The following is a 19,841-nucleotide window of genomic DNA, read 5'->3' as shown; positions in this document are numbered from 1 at the left end:
ATCTTTGTTCTGAAGCTGCTCAATCCCTGCTCTCCTCCTTCATAAGTCAGGTTTATGCTTTTTCCATGTGGTTTTGATATAGCTGTAGAGCTGGAGACCCAGGGAAAAACAACCTAATGCCTCAAGGAAAGGACCCCCAGGATAAGAACTCACACAAAATATTATTCTCAGCATCACCAGGTACTGAGTTCTGCACTTCTTAGCTATGACCTCTCCTAAATGGTGTCAGCTGGTGTTTGCCTTCTCCAGTCGCCTGCACCTTTGTTCAAAGCATGCATGCACACACATAACATTAATTCCTCTAGCCCATTAATAAAAGCAGAAGAAAATAACAATGGCAAATTTGGTACAGGTTTATACAGCTCTGTTTCTGCAGGCTGCTTTCCTGTCTAAGCTATATTTATGCATCTTCATTTCCAGTTTATTTAAATATGAATATTACTGGCTAATTACATTGTTACTATGGTGGACACAGTCCAAAAACCTAGATAAAATATGTCATAATTTCAGGCCTGATTATAAAGGTTGTGGCTTGAGTCACGAGGGATTGAAGACCTTAACAAGCCTGCCCAAGAAAAGCTGACTGCAAATGAAGTTATCTTTATTTTCTTCCCCCATAAAGAGAAGGTTTAGCTCGGCATGTTGCTCACAGTGATGCACAAAGCACAACGGCTTGTTTTGGGCTGCTGCCACTCAGCTTCATGCTGCATCCCCATCTAGAGCCATTCATCTTTTACCACCAGGAACACAATTAATCATGTTGCTTTTCAGAGGAAAAAAAGAAAAATCATAGTAATTTTCATAGAAAACACCGCGAGGTACTCCATCAATAACAGTCATTTTTCCCCTCAGTACACACTAATAGATTTGCTTACTGAAACCTGCTTGTCTTTACAGTATACAAAAATGCAGTGATCCAAAATAGATATAACCAATATAACCAGCAGGAAAAGCACATGAAGAAGTAGTCATCTGCTTAGTTGTGCTGTGTAAGGCAGGAAATATCCTTTTACTGACAGCTGAACCATAAATAAAGGACAGAAAGGATTAGGAAAAAGCTGTTTATGTTACTTTGGAGGTTAATTTCAGGTGGAAACATTTTTCTGTTTCATTCACAACACAAAACCTTTGCCTAAATTATTATGCACCTTTTGATTCAAAGCTTGCTGAAACCAAAAATCTTACCAACTTTGATGGCAATTTTACTGGAGTTAGTGTGTGTTACTTGTGGAGGTAAGGAAAATGAATGTATGAAAGCACGTGCATCGATGCCATTCCCTCTCCCCAGATTCACTCCCATCCCAGATCAGAAATGCTCACTGCCAGCTGCATGAAAACCTCTCATACTGTTCTCAGCCTTTTGGGTGTGGGAACTAAACTTGAGCTCAGCTCTCCTTAGGTCAGTAAGAGCTCTGCTTGTATACAATTGGCAATCCTGTCAAACTATAACATTTCCCACACGGATGCATATATATTTTTTTTACAAATACACGTCACAAGCTTTTCTCTTTTTTCTTTTTTTAAGAGAAGACAGCTATAGACTGCTTTTTTTTTTCCTTTCTTTTTTTTTTCTTTCTTTTTTTTAATCCATAAGGTAATTGCCTTTCTGTCGAACTAACCGGATTTGCCCAAATTCAATTTCCAAAGATGCTCCCTAATATCCATTACAGCAAACACTGTGGGGCAGATTGGATTAGAGGGCTCTCTGGACCCGCTCCTCCCCGCACGGGGAGCGCAGCAGAGCCCGGATAAATGAATTATTACCTGAGCAGCGGAACTTCTTGCTCTTGATCTGGCTGATGCGTTTGTTGGCAAGGCGACGGGGATTGCTGCAGCGCGCGCCGCTCGTCTCGATGGGATTATCCTGCAGGTAATCAGCCAGCCACTTCAGATGGCAGTCGCACACAAATGGGTTCTGAGCTAAATGGCTGCGAGAAGGATGGCATGTTTAATCACCAGTGACCTGTGACACCGTGCTCCAGCATTGGCTTTTTTATTTTTGGGTTTTTTTTCACCAGCGCCGAAGCTGGAGAGTGGAGTAATTGAATCGGCTCCTGGAAGAAAAAACCACCCCAGGCCCGGCAGAACCCGCACGGAGCCGCATGGGAATGGGAGAATTCTGTGAGTGCTCACATCTGCAGCAAGTCCTCCACACAGGGGAAACTAAAATTAAGACAGCAAAGTCCCCTTTAAAGGACACAGAGCTGCTGCTGTCTCCCAAATGGGAGAATTCTGTGAGCGCTCCCATCTGCAGCAAGTCCTCCACAGAGGAAACAAAAATTAAGACAGCAAAGCCGCCTTTAAAGGACACAGAGCTGCTGCTGTCTCCCAAGTCCCACAGTTTCTCCTGAGAGCTTGACATACTGCCTCTTGAAATTAATGCACCTTACCTGAAGATCATTTTGTATCCTGGTTTAAAAGAAATTTGATCAGCAAGCTCAAAATGTGAATTAGTAAAGCATCTTGGATCTTTGGGCAAAGGCAGAAGTGGTCCAGAATCTTTTCACAAGAGTGAAATTAATATTTGCACATGCTCATAATTTCTAACAGTACTTCCTTCATATGTAGTTTTTCCTGAAGCAAAAGGTTTTAATTTAAAGACTGAAATGTTTAGGCAGGGTACAACTGCACTTTATCCTTCACCAAAGTTGCTCAACTTGTTTCCTATGACATTGGAAAGAGGTATCATAGCATTGATTTTAACTGGGCATTTAGACTTTGGTATCAGAAATCTGCTGGAACATCTCAGAGAGAAAGTGTTTTTCTGCTCCTGCTCTGATTTATTTTGCTTGACAAAGCTGAGCACTGCATCAGAAGAGTTTGCCAGGCCTTTCCCAGAGGAAGGCTCTAATCTCAGTTCAGCTAACTTGCATCAGTCCCTCTGACCTCCAAGGGAGCAGGACTCAGCCCTCCAACAACTGCAAAGACAGGTTAAGAAAAGACAGATGTTTCAATTTGGTTTGGACAGAGGTATGAAGTTATAGCCTCACAAGAACTCTCTCCCTCTGTTACTGTTTTCCACTTGTAGAAACTTCTTTTCTGTTTGCAGTTATATTTATGAACTGTCACTGAACAAAATAGGTGTAAAATGCAACAGGGCAATGGCTGTTCAGGACTGGGAAGGGAGAGCACACAGAGCAGAAAGGGCCTGAAGAAACTCAAGATTCCTGTTGCAGTAGAGCCATTCCTGCTGTGAAAGGTCCAAAGAATCACACAGAGACAGAATTTGGGTCTGGTTTTGCAGCTCGAGAAAAACACAGAAGATAGTAATCACTTGGAGTATTAAAAATGGGAGAATTAATTAAACTTTGTGACAAAGTCAGTGTGAAGCAACAAGTCCATTCTAAGCAAGGGCCACCAGCAGAACCCTATGGAAACCAATGGGAGATGTTGACACCTGAGGGCTATAAACATGAAAACAGTAAAAAAGCCTGTTGTTGAACCTGACAAGAACCCCCTCTGTGGCCCCAGCTCACATGTGTGCACACACAGCAAGCTGCAGCAGCAGAAAGTGTGGTGGAGCTGCAGGGGCAGACCTGGGGGTGTTGCACATGATTATTCCAATGCCTGAATGGTTTGCAGCAGTACATACTGGCCAAATATCTGTTGGAAATTCAGGTTATGTTTGTGGCTGCCTGAGGACGTGGCAAAAACTCTGCTGCAAGAGATCATTGCTGTCAGTTCATTTGTACACCATTTAAAACACTTACACAATTAAATCAGCCAATGCATTCCCAGTATAAAAATATATAAATGTGCATTTGCGTACAAAAATTGCAGTACTATAGTGGGTGTGTGCACAGATACTGCAGTATGTATATATATATATATACACACACCCATACATATTTTAATACTGGAATATCAGGCTGCCAACTCCAGCTCTGAAGGAGTACTATTTACCTTATTATCTTATTACTCACTGATTTAGGATGAGAGCTTCTTCTACAAAATATTGAATCATTTCTGTATTTTTGCTTCTGGTGCCTATTCTAATGCCTCCAAATTCAAAACTGTTCAGTGGATTTTCTTAATGGATCAAATAATACAACATATCATTCCCCCTAAGTGGAATGTCAGCTGAAATGTGGTTACAGAAGTCACGAACTGCACAGCAGGACTCAGACCCTGGCAGGAGAGATGCCAACTCATTGGCTCATTAAAAACTGTCAGGCAATCCTAATAGAATGTGCTGCTCATATCTTATCCAGAGTCAAGTGCACACATTATCTCCCCAGCAAACAGCCCGAGCTCCACACAGCCCTGACATTTCTGTCACTGAGGGCAGGCTGTGTCGATCCTGCCCTCGCTGAACTGATGCAACACTTCTTCTGCTTGCTCCTTCTCTCCCAGTGAGGGAAGGAGGGGCTGCTACATGCATGTCTCTTCCAAACTGTCCTAATGTCAGATGAAAAGACAGGCAACATGTTTGGTGGGGAAGGAGAGAGCTGTCACTTGTGCTCTGCCTGCATACTCACAGAGTCTGGATCGATCGCAGAGGTGCAAAGAGCCCCTTGCTGATGGTCTGCAGTTTGTTGTCATAAAGAGATAACAGTTTGAGATTATGCAGACCTTGGAACGTGTTTACCCTCAGGCAGTTGATCTTGTTGGCATTGAGAAGCCTGGAAACAGAGAAAAGGTTTAGAATTCATTAATGTTGTAATAATCAAATAAAGATAGACTGGATTTTGGGGTTAAATCTAAAAAAAATTAAAAATATTAACCTAGCCATCAAAGCTAAAGCACATGTAAAGTCTTCATTTGCCTGTTGCATTTCAAAGGTGAAAAACTCACAGTGGACAAGAGTGCTCTCATAGCTGGGAAATATACAGACGTATAACAGTGCTAGCCATCTAAAAATACTTAAAAGCTGGGGGGTGTGGGGGGTTGTGCGCCTAGCCCTCTCTCAATTTACTCAAAATTCTACACAAATATTTAAGGAAGCCTTCAGCTTAACATATACAGGAATAAAAATTACTCCCCACCTTGCTATTCCGTGCAGACACAGCCCACAATGAGAAGAACCCTTATTTTCCAATTTTCTCTACCAGCAGCTGTCTTAAGTCTGACTGAAATTCTGGGAGTTTGAAATCTTTTGATAAGGAGTGTAGGGTTAATTTGATAATGGGAGATTAGAAAGACATTTCTCTTGGGAAACAAAAAGGGGGAAGTCTAAGGTCTGGGCTAAAACTTAAAAAGAAAACCCAGTTCACAGCCAAGGACAGCCAGGTGGGGGCCCAGGCTGCTACAGGAGCTGTGTCCTCAGTCCCTGTCCTTGGAGGTTTTCAAAGTGACACCAAATAAAGCCCTGAGCAACCTGCTCTGACCTGATGAGGTGGCTCTGCTTTAAGCAAGGGCTCCCCAGACTATTCCAAATGATCACTCAAGGTCCCTTCCAGCCTCTGCTGTCCCACAATTCTATGAATTCCAGTCACACCAGAGTCCTGTGCAGGTGTGGAAAAGCAGCACCAAGGCAATTTAAATACTATTTTAAATAAAACATATATCTTACAGCTACACAGCAACAAGCTGGTGGGACTAATCAGTTCAGCAAGAAAATCTTGGACAGTACTTGTGCAAGTTTTCTTAGCTCATCCATCCAGAGTTCTGCCCCATGTAATAAGTAGACACAAACCCAACAACAAGCTGCATCCCCTGCTGAGACAATCAAACACAAGAACACTTAATTTGTCACTGTCATCTGCATTGGTGGTATCCTGCACTTAGAAGGGAAATAGGCAGGAAATTACCTGTTCTTCTTAGCAAGGCCAAAATCCACATCTTTTGACTACTACCAAGAACTACTGAGAAAAATAGTAAACTGCAAACACTACATGTTGTTAACTCAGTTCTCTGAGCTCAAAATTCTTCCCTTGTCAATGAATTTAAAGGACTAAATATTGCATTAATGGGGCTCTCTGGGAGGCAGCACACTCATGCAAAAACAGAAGACAAACAGGCAAAAAGGAAAATATAAAAGGCAAATATATCCTCTGTTTCTCAGCAAGAAAATGCATCATTTTAAAGACACCTCTAACAGCAGCACAGGGACCTTCCATTCTGAACAAACTGCACAGACACCACTAAAGACAGGAGCCACTCAGGAAGAAATACAAGCTGGCTAGCTGCATGTGATGCTTTGCTTTTCTCCAAAAAGTAATTCAGAAGATGCTTCTTCTGCCTTTACACTTCTGAAATCCTTGGAGCATGACAAGCTCATTACAGTTCTCTGCTCCCACTGTTGTTTTGGCAGAGCCACTGCTGCAGCCCAAAGTGACAGTGTTTGTGGTACACAGGCAGGCTTGGGCAGCATGGGGAGCTCCAGGAGAGCAGGAATGCTTTGGAATGAGAGGGCTCCAAAGGAGAACTCCCCTTCCCAGCCTACAGGAAAGTCAGTATCAATTTACCCCAATTTCCTCCTTTACATGTTGTGGAAAATGAAGTTTGACATTAGTTAAGACAAAATCCCATAGAAGGCAAAGATGGATAAATGAGGTTACATTTTTGCATGAACTAATAGCTAAAACAATTTCATGAAATCATAAGCAGCACTAGTATGACCCCTCTGGAATCTGTATTTCCATGACACCTAATCCACACTCCTGCTGGCTCCCCCAAAAGCAAAAGGGTAATTTTCCCACTGGGCCGCAGGAACAGCTCCTCCTCCTTCAGTCCAACAGCAAATTCCATCTCCTCCTGCTTGCTTCTGACAGCCCTTTGTAAACCCAAGCAAGGCAATCTTCCTCTCAGATCTCACACATCATGCATTTCTCTTTCCAGCTTGTAGAGAATCTTACCATAAAGAATGGCTTAGCAAGGCAGTAGGATGCAGAACCAGGTACTGAATTTTGAACTGTATCCCTGGACATGCTCTTTGGCATGGAAAATCCTTTGGCTTGTACCCCCTGTCCTTTTGCACTGGTGCCACTCTGATTTTAGGGAATGCACACCAGCTTGGTTTGGCTGTTCCAGTCCCATGGCAGAGGCTTGGCACCTGAGCCACCCAGGAACAAAACTGAAAACAAGGATGTACTTCCATTTATTTTGCTAGGTGCTAATGTTTTCCCAGCATTCTAGTAATGGTTTAGGTGGCAAGCAGTACTTGGAACAAGGTATAAAGCAAAAAACGAAAGCAGTCTCAGCAATAAGAGAATCTACAACTGAACTATAATTGCATTTCCACATGTGGGTAACCAGGATGTCTTCTTGGGGTGCCTCAGAAGTGCACAGCAGAGCTGCTCTGGGCAGATGCTGCTCCCTCCTGTGCAAAGATCAGGCACAAACTCTACATTACTGATCCATCCCACTGGAAAAACCCTCTGAGCAAAACTGACCTGCAACTGCACTGAATGCACTGGAGCCAGATGCATTCTCCCATTAGTTTCAACAAAACATGAATAAACCCCATGCTGGAAAATAGAATTTACAATGTGATGAGGTTCCTGGCATGAATTTTTGATGACTGTGTTCATGGTGATATAATCTGTGATATTTATTTAGAGCCAAACACTGAAAATGAGAGCAACTGATCCTCTATACAGCCACAGAGGCACACACTCTTGTTTGAGCATCAGAGTAATTTGGAAGAGAAGAGTGCTTGTGCAGACTGTTTAGAAGTGGGAATTCAGGTCCTAAAGAGCTTTCCTGAGGTGACAACACCTATTATTCTGTGTATCACAGACAGTCTGCTCAACAGGAATACAGGTGTGGCCATATGAGGTGCATGGTGAGATACATTAATGACTTATTTCTGCTCAGAATCAGTGAGAAACTGGGGGCAGAAAACAAACTGAGGAAGCAGAATACATCATGCCTCAAAATTTTTCCCTCCTACTTACTGTAAGTTAGATGATGACTTTTGGCCAGAATCATTCAGGTTCATATTCCTTTCAAAACTCTCAGTTATTTTAAAATATCCACTATGAATATTCCCCTCTATAAACATCAGTCCTTTACTTAATCTTTCTTCATTATCCCAGCTCCACTAATGGCATCTAATTTTTAATTAAGTATACAAGGCAGGCCTCACATGGAGTTAAAAGTGGTTTTAAGAGGTTTTTTAAACTAACAGAAAGGCAGATGAGAAAAGCATATTCCAGGAAGCAGAATCTTCCTTAAACACTGAACCAGGCCATAAAACATACTAAGGGTTCCTTTGCTGGACTTACACCAAGAGAAGGAACAGCACTAAAAGTGGAGTTCTATTTTAGCAGGAATTACCCAGTATTTATTTTTGCAGCAATTCATGGTGAAAGTAAATTCCACTAATTCTCCTGTTTTGTTATCAGCTTGATTGGATGAGATTTACACACGGCCTCCAGATGTGGGGCACCATTGAGAAGGAGGTTAAACATTCAAGTAGAAATAAAACTGCCTGCTACCCAGAGGGATGATGGATTATTAACTCAAGTCTCCATTTTCATCCCTATGGATATGTAAAAAACATGAAGAAACCTCTCACAAGCCTTGGACCACCACAGATTAAGGGAGAATGGTTAAAAACCTTGTGGTTTGCACACCATTGGAACCACGAGCTGAGCAGAGCACCATTACAATTCCATGAACCCATTGCCTGAAAAAAAGTGGATTTGTCCACACACATTGAAATAATAACGTGTTTCAGCTAAGCCCTTGAAATGAATGTGCACTGAATTGGCTCTGTAATTGTATCAGCTGCTCATAAGCACCATCTGCATAATTAAGATGGTCCCATAATTGAATTATATGCCCAAGCACAGCTTCAAGTGATTAACATTTAAATAACATTCTGAACTCCAAACCCAAAATGACTGAAAAAATTGGTTTTTAAGAGCAAATGGGAATGTTTATATGGCTTCTACCCTTAGCCATGTTTGTATTTTTATCTCAGTGAGGTCAAGTAATCAAACTATCAGGAAATAACCACAAAACTGGGAGAATCAACAGCAGCCTGTCAACCTTACACATGCTAGGGACTGCAGACTGGCCTCTGGTGCTCCAGGAGAGAGCAGGAATCATCCTAAATACACCAGTGAGCCTAGAGGAAAGTGCCAGGGAGGAAAGCTGCACCAAGGCTCTGAAAAGCTTCTCTTCCTTTTTCACCAGCTTTGTGTTTTGACAGCAACGACAACACGATGAGAATGAAAATGTTTGGCATCCCATGAACTGGCTGGCACATCCCACATGCCAGACTCCACTGGGGAAAATGAGAATTCACCAGAAAAAACAGATGTAAGAGGCACAGGAGACTTGTAAGGGAGAGGAGAACTGCGTAACAGTTTTGCCTGGCTAAGAGCAGAATACAAATTGAACAGGCATGACCTTTATAGAATATCAATAGTTTCAGGCTTCACCTACATGCAGAGGCACTATAAGGCAGCTAAGGAAGAATTCTCAGCAGAAAGTTTTCCTTAGAACATGCAATATCTGTTACAAGAAGTGAAAAAAAAAATTAGCACGTATTTTTCAGAATTTTCTCTTGAAATTTACAGGGAGCCAAGGGTCATCCTTGATTTAACACAATTTTTCACAGGAGAACAGCTGAAGTGCCAATACAGCAATATCTAGTCAAGCACTTGGTCACCCCAGCAGCCAATGGTAAGCAACATCTACACACAGAATTGTGTGTGCCCCTGCTTAGTTATTGGCAAAATAATTATATTAAGTTTCAGGAACATTTTAAGATGGCCTGGACTGCCAGGGAGCATTCTGATTGCCTCTCACTGTGTCGAGACATTTAAACATCTACTAAAATTTACATTTGCCAATGTGATGACTGACCACTGAGGAGTCTGTCAGTGCTTCAGCTGATAATAACCAGCATGAAATCATCATCATGCTTGCTTAACCAGCTTCAAGTGCTTCTCCATGTTCAGGAAACTGGATGATGGTGATGACAAATTTATTCACAGTAAATTAAAATGGAAAAGTTGCAAGATGATAATGAGTCAAGAAGGAAGCACAGAGCACAGTCTGATAGTGTTGCTTTGGTGGGAAATTAGAAAGAGATTTCACAAATTCCTTTTCTGTTCCAAAAGTCTCCAGCTCTGGTTGAACACTACCCACAAAACAATCCTGTGGTACTTCTGCTGCTACCTGGAGAATTGTTGTCACAGCACCCAGACTTCTGCTATTGGAAATTCACCAGTGTCCAACTTCTGCCTGCAGGGGAGGTCACAGCTGACTGAGATAACCCCATGGTAATCCAGATGCACAGTGGGACACACACATTTGCACAGCTCCCAGGGCTGGGTCTGTGTGCAATAACAAGGGGAGCTGCTGTCAGGAGAGGCCAGCTCAGAGCTGCTGCTCTCACTGACGTGGGGATGAGCAGTGCTCTGGGAAGCTGCACACAGCCAGGCCACACCAGTGACACAGGAAAGGCAGATGCTGCTGCACTCTGCCATTAGTGCTTGGCTGTAATTGTATTTCTGAGTCTGGCAGATGCTGCTTCCTCACTTTGAACAGCGGCTATTGAGTTTAGCAACATTATCACAATAGCAACCCAAATGCAGAAATCTGAAGGAGAAAAAAGCTTGAGGCAATGGCTGGAAAGCAATTCTAAAGCTATTAAACAGGTCTGTGCACAGAGCATTCTGTGCTGGACTGGAAGGATGAGGGTGGCATAATCTCTATGCCACAGCCAGAAATATTTTGAGCAATTAAGAGAAAAGCTCATATGCCATTTTGTTAAGAATTTAGGTTCACAGATCCCAGAAATGACATAGGCTGCATAGAACCTCCAGGTCATCTGGTCTGAAACCCACTCAAAGCATGACTCATTCATACACAGTTAATGCATTTCACCAGATCACAGAGTAATTCAGAATTCCAGGAAGCTCCAGTGGTTGCTTGTCCTGATAGGCTGCCAAAAGAGGATGAGCTACAAGGTCAGATTGGGTTACCTTGAGTTTATCCAGTCTGGATAAAGCCTGGTCTTTAAACCTTGTAGGGACACAAGATGCAAAGCTTTCTGAGCAGCCCACTCCAACTACCTGACATCATTGTGAAAATGTTTTCCCCTTATATCAGTCACAAGAGGGCTCTTTTTTTACTGCCTGTTGTCTATTCTCCATGGGAAAAATTAAGAACTCCACAGAATAAGATTTTATACATCACTTAAAGCCCAGATCACTATGGGGAAGAGAAGAGACTACTGTGCTTTTAAAGACTTGTAAATGGAAAACTGCACTTTCTTTATTCTGACATTTCTGTACTGTTTACATATCTGGTTAATATATTTATGTGTACAGCAGTGCAATGTATACAATGCCAAATATTGGAATTGATGCACATTCTGTTGTTTTTAAATACTCTGTATGAGTCTGTGCATCACAGCATTCTCTTTGAGATTCTATCAAGCCCCAAAAGTACACAATAAATAATTGGGAGATCCTGCTTAAAGCTCTTCAGTACTGGCATCCAGTTTAGAATTACAAATCAGCACAAGCACTTCAAACTTGGCAAATCCACCATGAAGTTACTTTTCAAGCAGCCTCACCAGAAAAGAGCTGGGGATAACAAGTATCTGCCTTATTCATCACAGAGAAAAACAGCATAAGAATCAAGTTACCAAAAAAAGAATCACTCAAACCAAAATTTGACCAGCTGAATTTTGGGAAGACTGATGATAGCAGTTTCTGAAAGTACACACACAACTTGTCACTTCATACAAGTCTATTTTAGGGTCAGCTGAAGTTGTAAATATTATATCTAGTTCCAATTTTAACCCAGGTTAGATGACTGATAATTTGTCACCACTTTTGACATCACTTTATCTGTCAATATGTCAAACTCCAGGCACCAATGTGATTATTGGTCCTTTCCAACTGCAGCCTTGAGTTTTCCCTAATGACCAGCTATTAGGTGAGGGAGGAGAAGGCTGTCAGCTTCTGGCTTGGTTTTTTGAGAGAGAAACACAACAAGCCTCTGATTTTAATATATATGGACCACAGGAGGAGATCTCCTGATGTTGAGCAACATCACAGCAGAGCCCTCCATGGGGATTTTCCTTGCTCAGTAAAACATGGGGATCACAAGCAGGAGATTTAGGATCAACACTCCTGAGCGCTTGTACGATTAGCAGCTATGCAAAGTAAATGTCCTCAAGGAAAAGGATTTATTGCAAACTGATACTTGCCAGACATTTGAAAAATGAGGCCTCACCCCTCATATTGTTCTGCTCTGCAGCCTCTTTAAAGAGCAGAGATTTTATGGCAGCTCCTTGTTCCAGGAAGGAGAGCGCCGCGACGCGCGCGGCTGCAAGGAAAGGCTCCCAGAATGTTTGCTTTAATCTGGCTGCAGGCAGGGAAGTGCTGTGCTCCTTAGGTATGACAAATATCACAAACTCCGTGCCTCTGGGGGTGCCTTGTGCAGGCTGGCCTAGAACAGAGACTAGATGGAGCTAAAGAATAAAGTTGGGAGTTATTAAGAGGCCTCAGTGGATCCACCTTGGGCAGCACAACCCAAAATGGCCACAAAAAATGGACAACCAGTCACAGGGTCTTGCACTTTTATAAGTTTTGGTCCATTTGCATATTGGAGCTCACTGTCCCATTACAGCTCCAGCCCATGAAGTCCCATCCTTGTTTGCTCTCTTCAGGTTACTGTTTGTGCTCTTGGGCTGAGATTTGGATCATTTGTCCTTGGTGCCCAGCTAGAGCAGGAATTGTTTTGTCTCCCTACTCTGTGAAGAGAGCTCACCATCCCCTCACATGAAGCCCAGACTTACACCCTAAAGCAGCACAGAACCTGGAGGATATAAAAGCTGAACCTGAGTTATCAGTGGCTGCTGTTGGGTTTCTCTGTGCCAGGGCTGCCCCGAGGGAAGGAGCTGCAGGGTCATGCTGAACCCCCCCTGCAGTGACTGGCAGCACCTTGGCAAGCTCAGGGGCTCCTGTAAGAGCCTGGCCACGTTCCAGGGGAACTCAAGGACAGGAGAGCAGGACATTTAAATGGCTTCCAGTTTCTAGAAAGCCCAAGGTCAGCTGAAGGTCTCCTGGACTAACCATCCTCAGCTAATGGTTACTCGAAAACTTCCACCTTAAGCTGAAGCCTTTGCCATTCTTTTGGTATTTAAATGCAAGAAATGCAAACAATTAAATCAATCAAACACTGTTTCACAGCTTGGACATATCCCCCAGTAAAATGAAAGTTTCCATTCACTGTATTAAAAAAACCCACAAAAGCTAAAGAAACAGATATCCCTTTCTGGAAAACAACATAGATCTCTCAATCCCAAACTGACCTAAAATTCCCAGAAGGCACTTGATACAGCCTGCTGAAAAGAAGAATGTGTGAGGATAGGGCACAGTAGCTACAAAGCTTTCCATCCTCCTCTCCTCTGGCACCTTCCAACAGGATAAGGAAAACTACATGGTCCAAGAAAAGCTTCTGCTCCACAGAACAGATGTGTAGCTGGACTTGTAGAATGATTTTTGCTGCTCTGTTGGTTACCATTTCCTACTTAAGAAACACATAAGATTTGTGAAATCAGCAATTTAACAAAAATCCAATTGCAATAATTTTTGTGGGTAATGTCAACTACTTAAGGTGGTTAGTTATAATGAAAACTTCAGAAGCAGCATTTGGAATTAAACCCACAGGGTTTAAAAAAAGCCCAGCAAAACCACACCCTAATCCCTCAAGAAAAATCCTCCAAACCCTTATTATCTAACCATGCCGAGTTATTTTCTTGCCAAATATAATTTAATACTGGCTTACCAGCTCTGCCTTGTAGGGCAGAAATGTGGAATGCTGATGCCAGCCAGGTGGTCTCAAACTTGTTCTGAGTTCATTTCCCCTACACCAGAGTCCAACAGGACACTTGAGGACGTGGCCAGGCCTGAGATGAGAGCCCCTCTATCCATCTCTGGGGCTCCTGACACCAGTGCTAGTGTCTGAGGGTGTAAGGTCCTTACAGAGAGCAATTCAGCCAGAATTTCATACAGAATAATCCTGGCCTGTATTGTGACAGTATATTTAAACTGAAGAACAATTACATGTCTGATAAACTTGGAGGAGTTATAGCCAAAACAATTCCTAACAGTATTATCTGTTCTGAAATTTCACAGCAATTATTTTTCCTTTTAAATAACATATTTTCTTTCTAAATAATAGTTTTTTCCTTCTAAATAATACAGGACCCACAAGGACTCCCTTTTTCTCATTGTGTCCTGCTATAGCATAAAGCCACTACATTTTCTAAACTGCTCCTTTCTAAACCAGCTCAGGAAATCAAACAGGCTACCAGGATACCTTAATCAGAGTGTTCTTATCAGAGTGTCTCCAGACTAATAAGGAGAAATCCAATCTAGTGCCCACAGAACACTAAATTAGATCTAATCACAGGGCACTCTTCCAATTCTTCAACAGCAGGTCTAAGACCAACAAATGTCATTTATATTTTTTTTTTAGTAGCCATTAAAATACTACAAGCAATCCCAGAGCAGCTGCTTCAAAGCCACAGTCCAAAAAGCTGCAGACATTTGTTTGCATTTAAAACATGATCATTCAATGCTGTCCTTGCCAAAAGATACTTTACATACAAACACTCTGAAGAAGGCCCTGGGAAGCCCCAGGGTCATGGTGTTTTGGGATTCCCAAAACAAGGCAACCTATTTACATTGTCTCAGCTTGAGAACGTTTAAATAGTTGAAGCACAACACCTTTCAGTGGCTCCCTGGCACACAGATTTTGTTTCCTTTACAACAAGGCATCAGTTGAGCCAATTCTGACTAAAAACAATTGTATCTTGAGTTAAATATTCACTTCACTAAAGGCCTGCTCTACATGCACCCTAGGACTGTTCTATAAAGGAGTTAAAAATTGATTAGTGCCTTATGCAGAAGCTCTAGCCCCATATTTTCATAGGACATGGTGATCCATGTGTTGAGTGATTTTCTTATTGATATTTTCCTCCTGGGAAGGATTCTATCAGTAAAGTGTCCTGGATGAGACAGAACAAATTTTGAAGAGTATCACTTCAAAGCTGCAACTGTAAAGTATTTGGGTTGGGGAGGATGGTTTTAAGTCTCTGATTATTTAAAATACAGTTTGTTTGGTTTTTTTTTTCTCAAAGTAGGATGAGTCCCAGCTCCTCTGCACTTCCATAATTATTGTCCTCACACCTGGGAAACCACCCCCAAAATTTCTCTTACTGCCCAGGCAGGGAAACACTGAAGTCCCAGAAAACTTGTGAGGTTTTGGGCAGGAGAGAGGAAAGGAGCTGCCAGAAAAAGGTGCATAGGGTGAGGATAAAGGTATGGGCAGCTCCCCACTGCCCCAGCCAGGGACTGCCCCAGCCAGACCAAAGGGGCTCCTGCTTGCCCTGCTCTGGTCCATGTCTGCAGTTAAGGTCCATGGATAAATTACACATCTGAGTAGTCCTTCACTCAGCACAGAGTCATTTCAGTGACTCCACTGTGCTTGTTTGGCTTTGCTCATGAATGCTGATGTAAATCCAAGCTTACTGTGACATCCCATGTAAGGGCAGCAAAGGCTGCAGTCACAGCGACACATCCAATGGCAAGGACAACCCTGGGGGAAGTCACTGCTGGCTACAGCAGGATTGTCAGAAAAGCTTCAAGTGACATGTCTAAAATCTGCTTCATATTCTGCATTAAATAGGATTTACCATTTGGGGTGGAGTGCTGTATGTGACATAAACCAGAACTGACTCACTTCTGATACATCACCTTTATTTTTGGAGTGTATCAGAACACCAGGAATACACACTGAACTCACTTCCCTGCTGCTCCCTCTGCTGCCTGGCTGAACTCCTTCCCTTTGAAGGAGTTACTGGTTCCCAATGTGATCATGGAGACCAGAGAGAGTGAAATTTGCAATTGCACATTTGGCTTAGGAAATCTTTTCTTCCCCATTATTACATAATGAATATCTCTCTATGTATCTTACCCTGATCATGACTGCAAGTCAAATCACACATGGCATAAAATACTTTAAATAGCAATATATTGTAAAATCATTTCTCTTGCAGCTAAGCTCCTTCTGACATCGTAAGAATGTGGAACTGAGCACGAGTTGCAGCAGTCAGAGCTCTCACACTGCCCTTTCCCTTGCCCCAGCAGGTTCTTGCAGCACAGAAGCCCTCAAGGATCCAGACATTGAACCACAAGTGCTAAATGTGTAAAAACAATCAGATGGCATCCCCACCCACGCACCAGCCAGCCACCAAATTTCCTTTCTTGGACAGACTCTCTCATTTCCTCCCCACACTTAAATCCTCCTTGTCTATTATCCATTACACACACTCTGCTATAAAACTGTTGACACCTTCCTTTTTTAGTTTTTTCAGCCCTTGCCTCCCTCTTGCCTGACACAGAAACAACAGCCTAGCACATCCCAGAGAGTTTTCAGTGGAAAAGGTGGTTCTGTCAATGTCAGAAGCTGAAAGAACAGTAAATCTAGCTAGTCAGTAAAATAAAGAAGAGGAAGGGATCATACTCACAGCAGCTGCAGAGACACAAGATCATCAAAAAGGCCCTGGGGAATCTCCGTGATCTTGTTTCCATAGAGCACTCTGAAAGATTCAGGAAGACAAAATAAATCTTAAATAACAGCCCAGTTTAGTGTCCTCCCACATCTCTGCATTATCATCTTTATTGATCATGGTGCACCATGCCCAGGATCTGTGGGCATTTCATTTAACCACTGATCTCATTTTCTTTTCAGAGAGCACATGGCATTAAATGAGTCGTTATGATTCAGGCTTCGTCTGGTGTTGGGAGGCATTTTTAATGTAGAAACTGGACACCAGCCAAAAACTCTATCTGAAATAGTTTTCATTCTGTTAAAGGGTTTTTTTTTTTTTCCATCCTCTTTAGAAATATTTTAGCCACTGAAAGGCACATTGTCTGATGCAAAAACCTAGAATTCTGCTCAGTAATAGTGAATTTAAAAGCCAGAGAGCACAAGCTGATTGTCGATAAAATTTCATATAACTGAGTCTCTTAAGATACAGTAATTGGCATGAAATGTGACACAGGCATCACTGGATAAAATATTATGGCTTCACCAGCTGCTGTTACCATTTCAATGAACTAATATAAAGAAATTTATCCTGAACTGGAAATAGACATATATTTCAGGAACTCACAAATAATTTAGGTATAGCTTAGTTATAAAAATCAGTAAAGCTTTAATAACAAAAATGAGAGTCACTGTGTATATTTAATCAACCATAAATATATGACCTGATATCCATGATTCAGTTTTAACATTAAAAATATTTCATTTTTTTTTTTTAATGGAGAAATGCACATATATTATCCTTAGAAATTGAACGAAGGGGGAAGAGAGACAGAAGCACCATTATGCTGAGATGTGTTACCCAGTGATCAGAGCAAAATCATGTATGACAGGAACACCAGCAATTCAATCATGGCTGAAGGATGAGCTCATGTCATTTCTGCAGGTTGGTATCATTTGTAAAAACCAGACAGTGGCTGAGCAGCTTTTGTGATCCTGGTAAAAGGGAAGATGATGAGGCTCCCTCTGACAACTATTTTCCTTACCTAAACATTTTAAACTGGGAAAAAACCAGAATTTATGTAATTTTTATGCTCTAGAAAGGACGTGGCAAATGGTTATAAACCAGCAAATGCCAAAACTCTGCTGCTGGTGTGCCCCTGAATTTGTTGATTCCCTCACTTTTAATGTGGAACAATAGGCTGGCATGGAATCAAAAGACCATGTGAGGCTGGGATGTTGGCTGAAATCCTGGCTTACCCTGCCTGACAAGGTTTGAAATATTAGGGAGAGTTGAACATGCTGAAAACCAAACTCTTAGCACAGCAGACCATTTCCAATAGCCCCTGGCCTTCCCAGAGCATCACCACTTCAGTTTACTCTTCATCAGTCACTGGGAGACCATCACCCCTGTGGGAGCCTTCCCAGAGCAGCTCATTTCTGAGCCTAAACACAGGAACACCATTTAAATACCAAAACCCAAACTGAAACCCGATTTTTCATTACTTTTGCAGTTTAGCATGAACTGAAGCGCTACTCCAGGAACTCAGGGTCATCCAGCATTTTATTTTCTCTAAATAAATGCAACAATTTCTCTATCTAGTACAGAGTCAGGAGGTGTTTGTAATGTGCTGCTCCCATTAGTGTTTCTTTTGAGCAATGAATGCTTCCAAATTTTTCTGATTGTTCCTTAACTTCAGCTTCAGAAGACACACACAATTTCCTATTTCAACAAAATAGGAAATTTTAATGTAATGCAATACATGAAGATTTTTATAACCCATCCAAAGCTGGACAGAAATGGTGGCTGAACTTGGAGAGGTTTAACAGGATCATTTAGACAGGATCATTTAGACAAGCCCCTGGATTTCACTGGGCTCCAAACCAGCATGTGAAAGGCTGACTCACAGATTTCTTTCTGCACAAAGATGTGTGCACCTGTACCAGGAAGCAGAAGCAAAACCTCTGCAAATAAAATATTTGTAAAAGGTTAAAACATCAATGCCCACAGAACCCAGGGTGCCTCCTCTTCACCTCCCAGTCTTCCTGAAAAACCTCTCTTTAGCTTTCCTTAGCTTTAGTGGGTCACCTGTACACTGAGTTTAGACTGCAAACTCCAGGATGTCAGAGAAACATCCTCCTTAGTTTCCTGAAGGAGCAGGATCATCAGTGCCCATCAATAATGCACAGTACAACTGCAAAGAGGAACTGAGGAGCCAAGTTTTACAAAATGCCCATGGAAAGTAAGGGCACTCCAGCCTAAGGGTTATTCTGGCTGTAGAGGTGAAACAAAACCTTAAAGAAATATCACCACTCCTGTCCAATGGAACTACTGAATGCAAATATCAAAATAAGACCCTCAGAGCAAGTATTTTTTAATTTGAGAGTCAAAAGGTTATAGTGCAGTGTGCTACTGAACTTTGAACCTTGGATGTGTTTGTACATCTTTATTATTTTCAGCAAAACAGACCAAAGCAGCTTATAAAATAAAGCAAAGCTCTGATTTTCAGAAGCCATGAAAAGGAAAATAAGCATTTTCCAAACTAATTTGGCTTATGTGCATGTGGCACATTAGCATTCAAACAGATTAGCAGCTAAACAAAAGTCAGTATGAGAGCTCAGGCACTTGTCTCTAATTCATATTCATGTTCAGCAGTGCACAGAGCCAAAGGAGCTGATGCCACGTCTGCCTGCCATGCCTGGGCTGCAGGAGAGCAGGGCAGCACAGGGAGGGAGCTCTGCACTGCACTGCAGCTCCCAGGGCAGCTCTCACTGCCCCTGCCTGCAGGAAAGGCACAGAAAACCTGATTTGCTCAGATTCTCTGGCTGTGTCAGCCAGCAGAGCCCAGTGCCACCAGGAGCATCCCTGGGCAGAGCTCAGTGCCACCAGGAGCATCCCTGGGCAGGGCTCAGTGCCACCAGGGGCATCCCTGGGCAGAGCTCAGTGCCACCAGGGGCATCCCTGGGCAGAGCTCAGTGCCACCAGGAGCATCCCTGGGCAGAGCTCAGTGCCACCAGGGGCATCCCTGGGCAGAGCTCAGTGCCACCAGAGCATCCCTGGGCAGAGCTCAGTGCCACCAGGGCATCCCTGGGCAGAGCTCAGTGCCACCAGAGCATCCCTGGGCAGGGCTCAGTGCCACCAGGGGCATCCCTGGGCAGAGCTCAGTGCCACCAGAGCATCCCTGGGCAGAGCTCAGTGCCACCAGAGCATCCCTGGGCAGAGCTCAGTGCCACCAGAGCATCCCTGGGCAGAGCTCAGTGCCACCAGGAGCATCCCTGGGCAGAGCTCAGTGCCACCAGAGCATCCCTGGGCAGAGCTCAGTGCCACCAGGGCATCCCTGGGCTGGCTCCTGCTCTGCCCTGGGCAGGGCTGG

General features: G+C 42.8%; 1 protein-coding gene across 4 annotated transcripts in view; it reads right to left on the bottom strand.

The window, feature by feature from the left end:
- SLIT3 (slit guidance ligand 3) overlaps window positions 1-19,841 on the bottom strand; it is a 526,251-nt gene that overhangs the window by 129,622 nt on the left and 376,788 nt on the right. For all 4 annotated transcript variants that reach the window (XM_030229266.2, XM_050979618.1, XM_050979619.1 and 1 more), the window contains 3 exons: window positions 16,448-16,519; window positions 4,479-4,622; window positions 1,765-1,928 (listed from right to left, as the gene is read on the bottom strand). In XM_030229266.2, the coding sequence (XP_030085126.1) occupies window positions 1,765-1,928; window positions 4,479-4,622; window positions 16,448-16,519 (380 nt within the window). The remainder of the gene's footprint in view (window positions 1-1,764; window positions 1,929-4,478; window positions 4,623-16,447; window positions 16,520-19,841) is intronic.

Source organism: Serinus canaria, chromosome 13, assembly GCF_022539315.1.
Source record: "Serinus canaria isolate serCan28SL12 chromosome 13, serCan2020, whole genome shotgun sequence".
Lineage (NCBI taxonomy): Eukaryota > Metazoa > Chordata > Aves > Passeriformes > Fringillidae > Serinus > Serinus canaria.
This window is presented reverse-complemented; position numbering and strand designations above follow the sequence as displayed.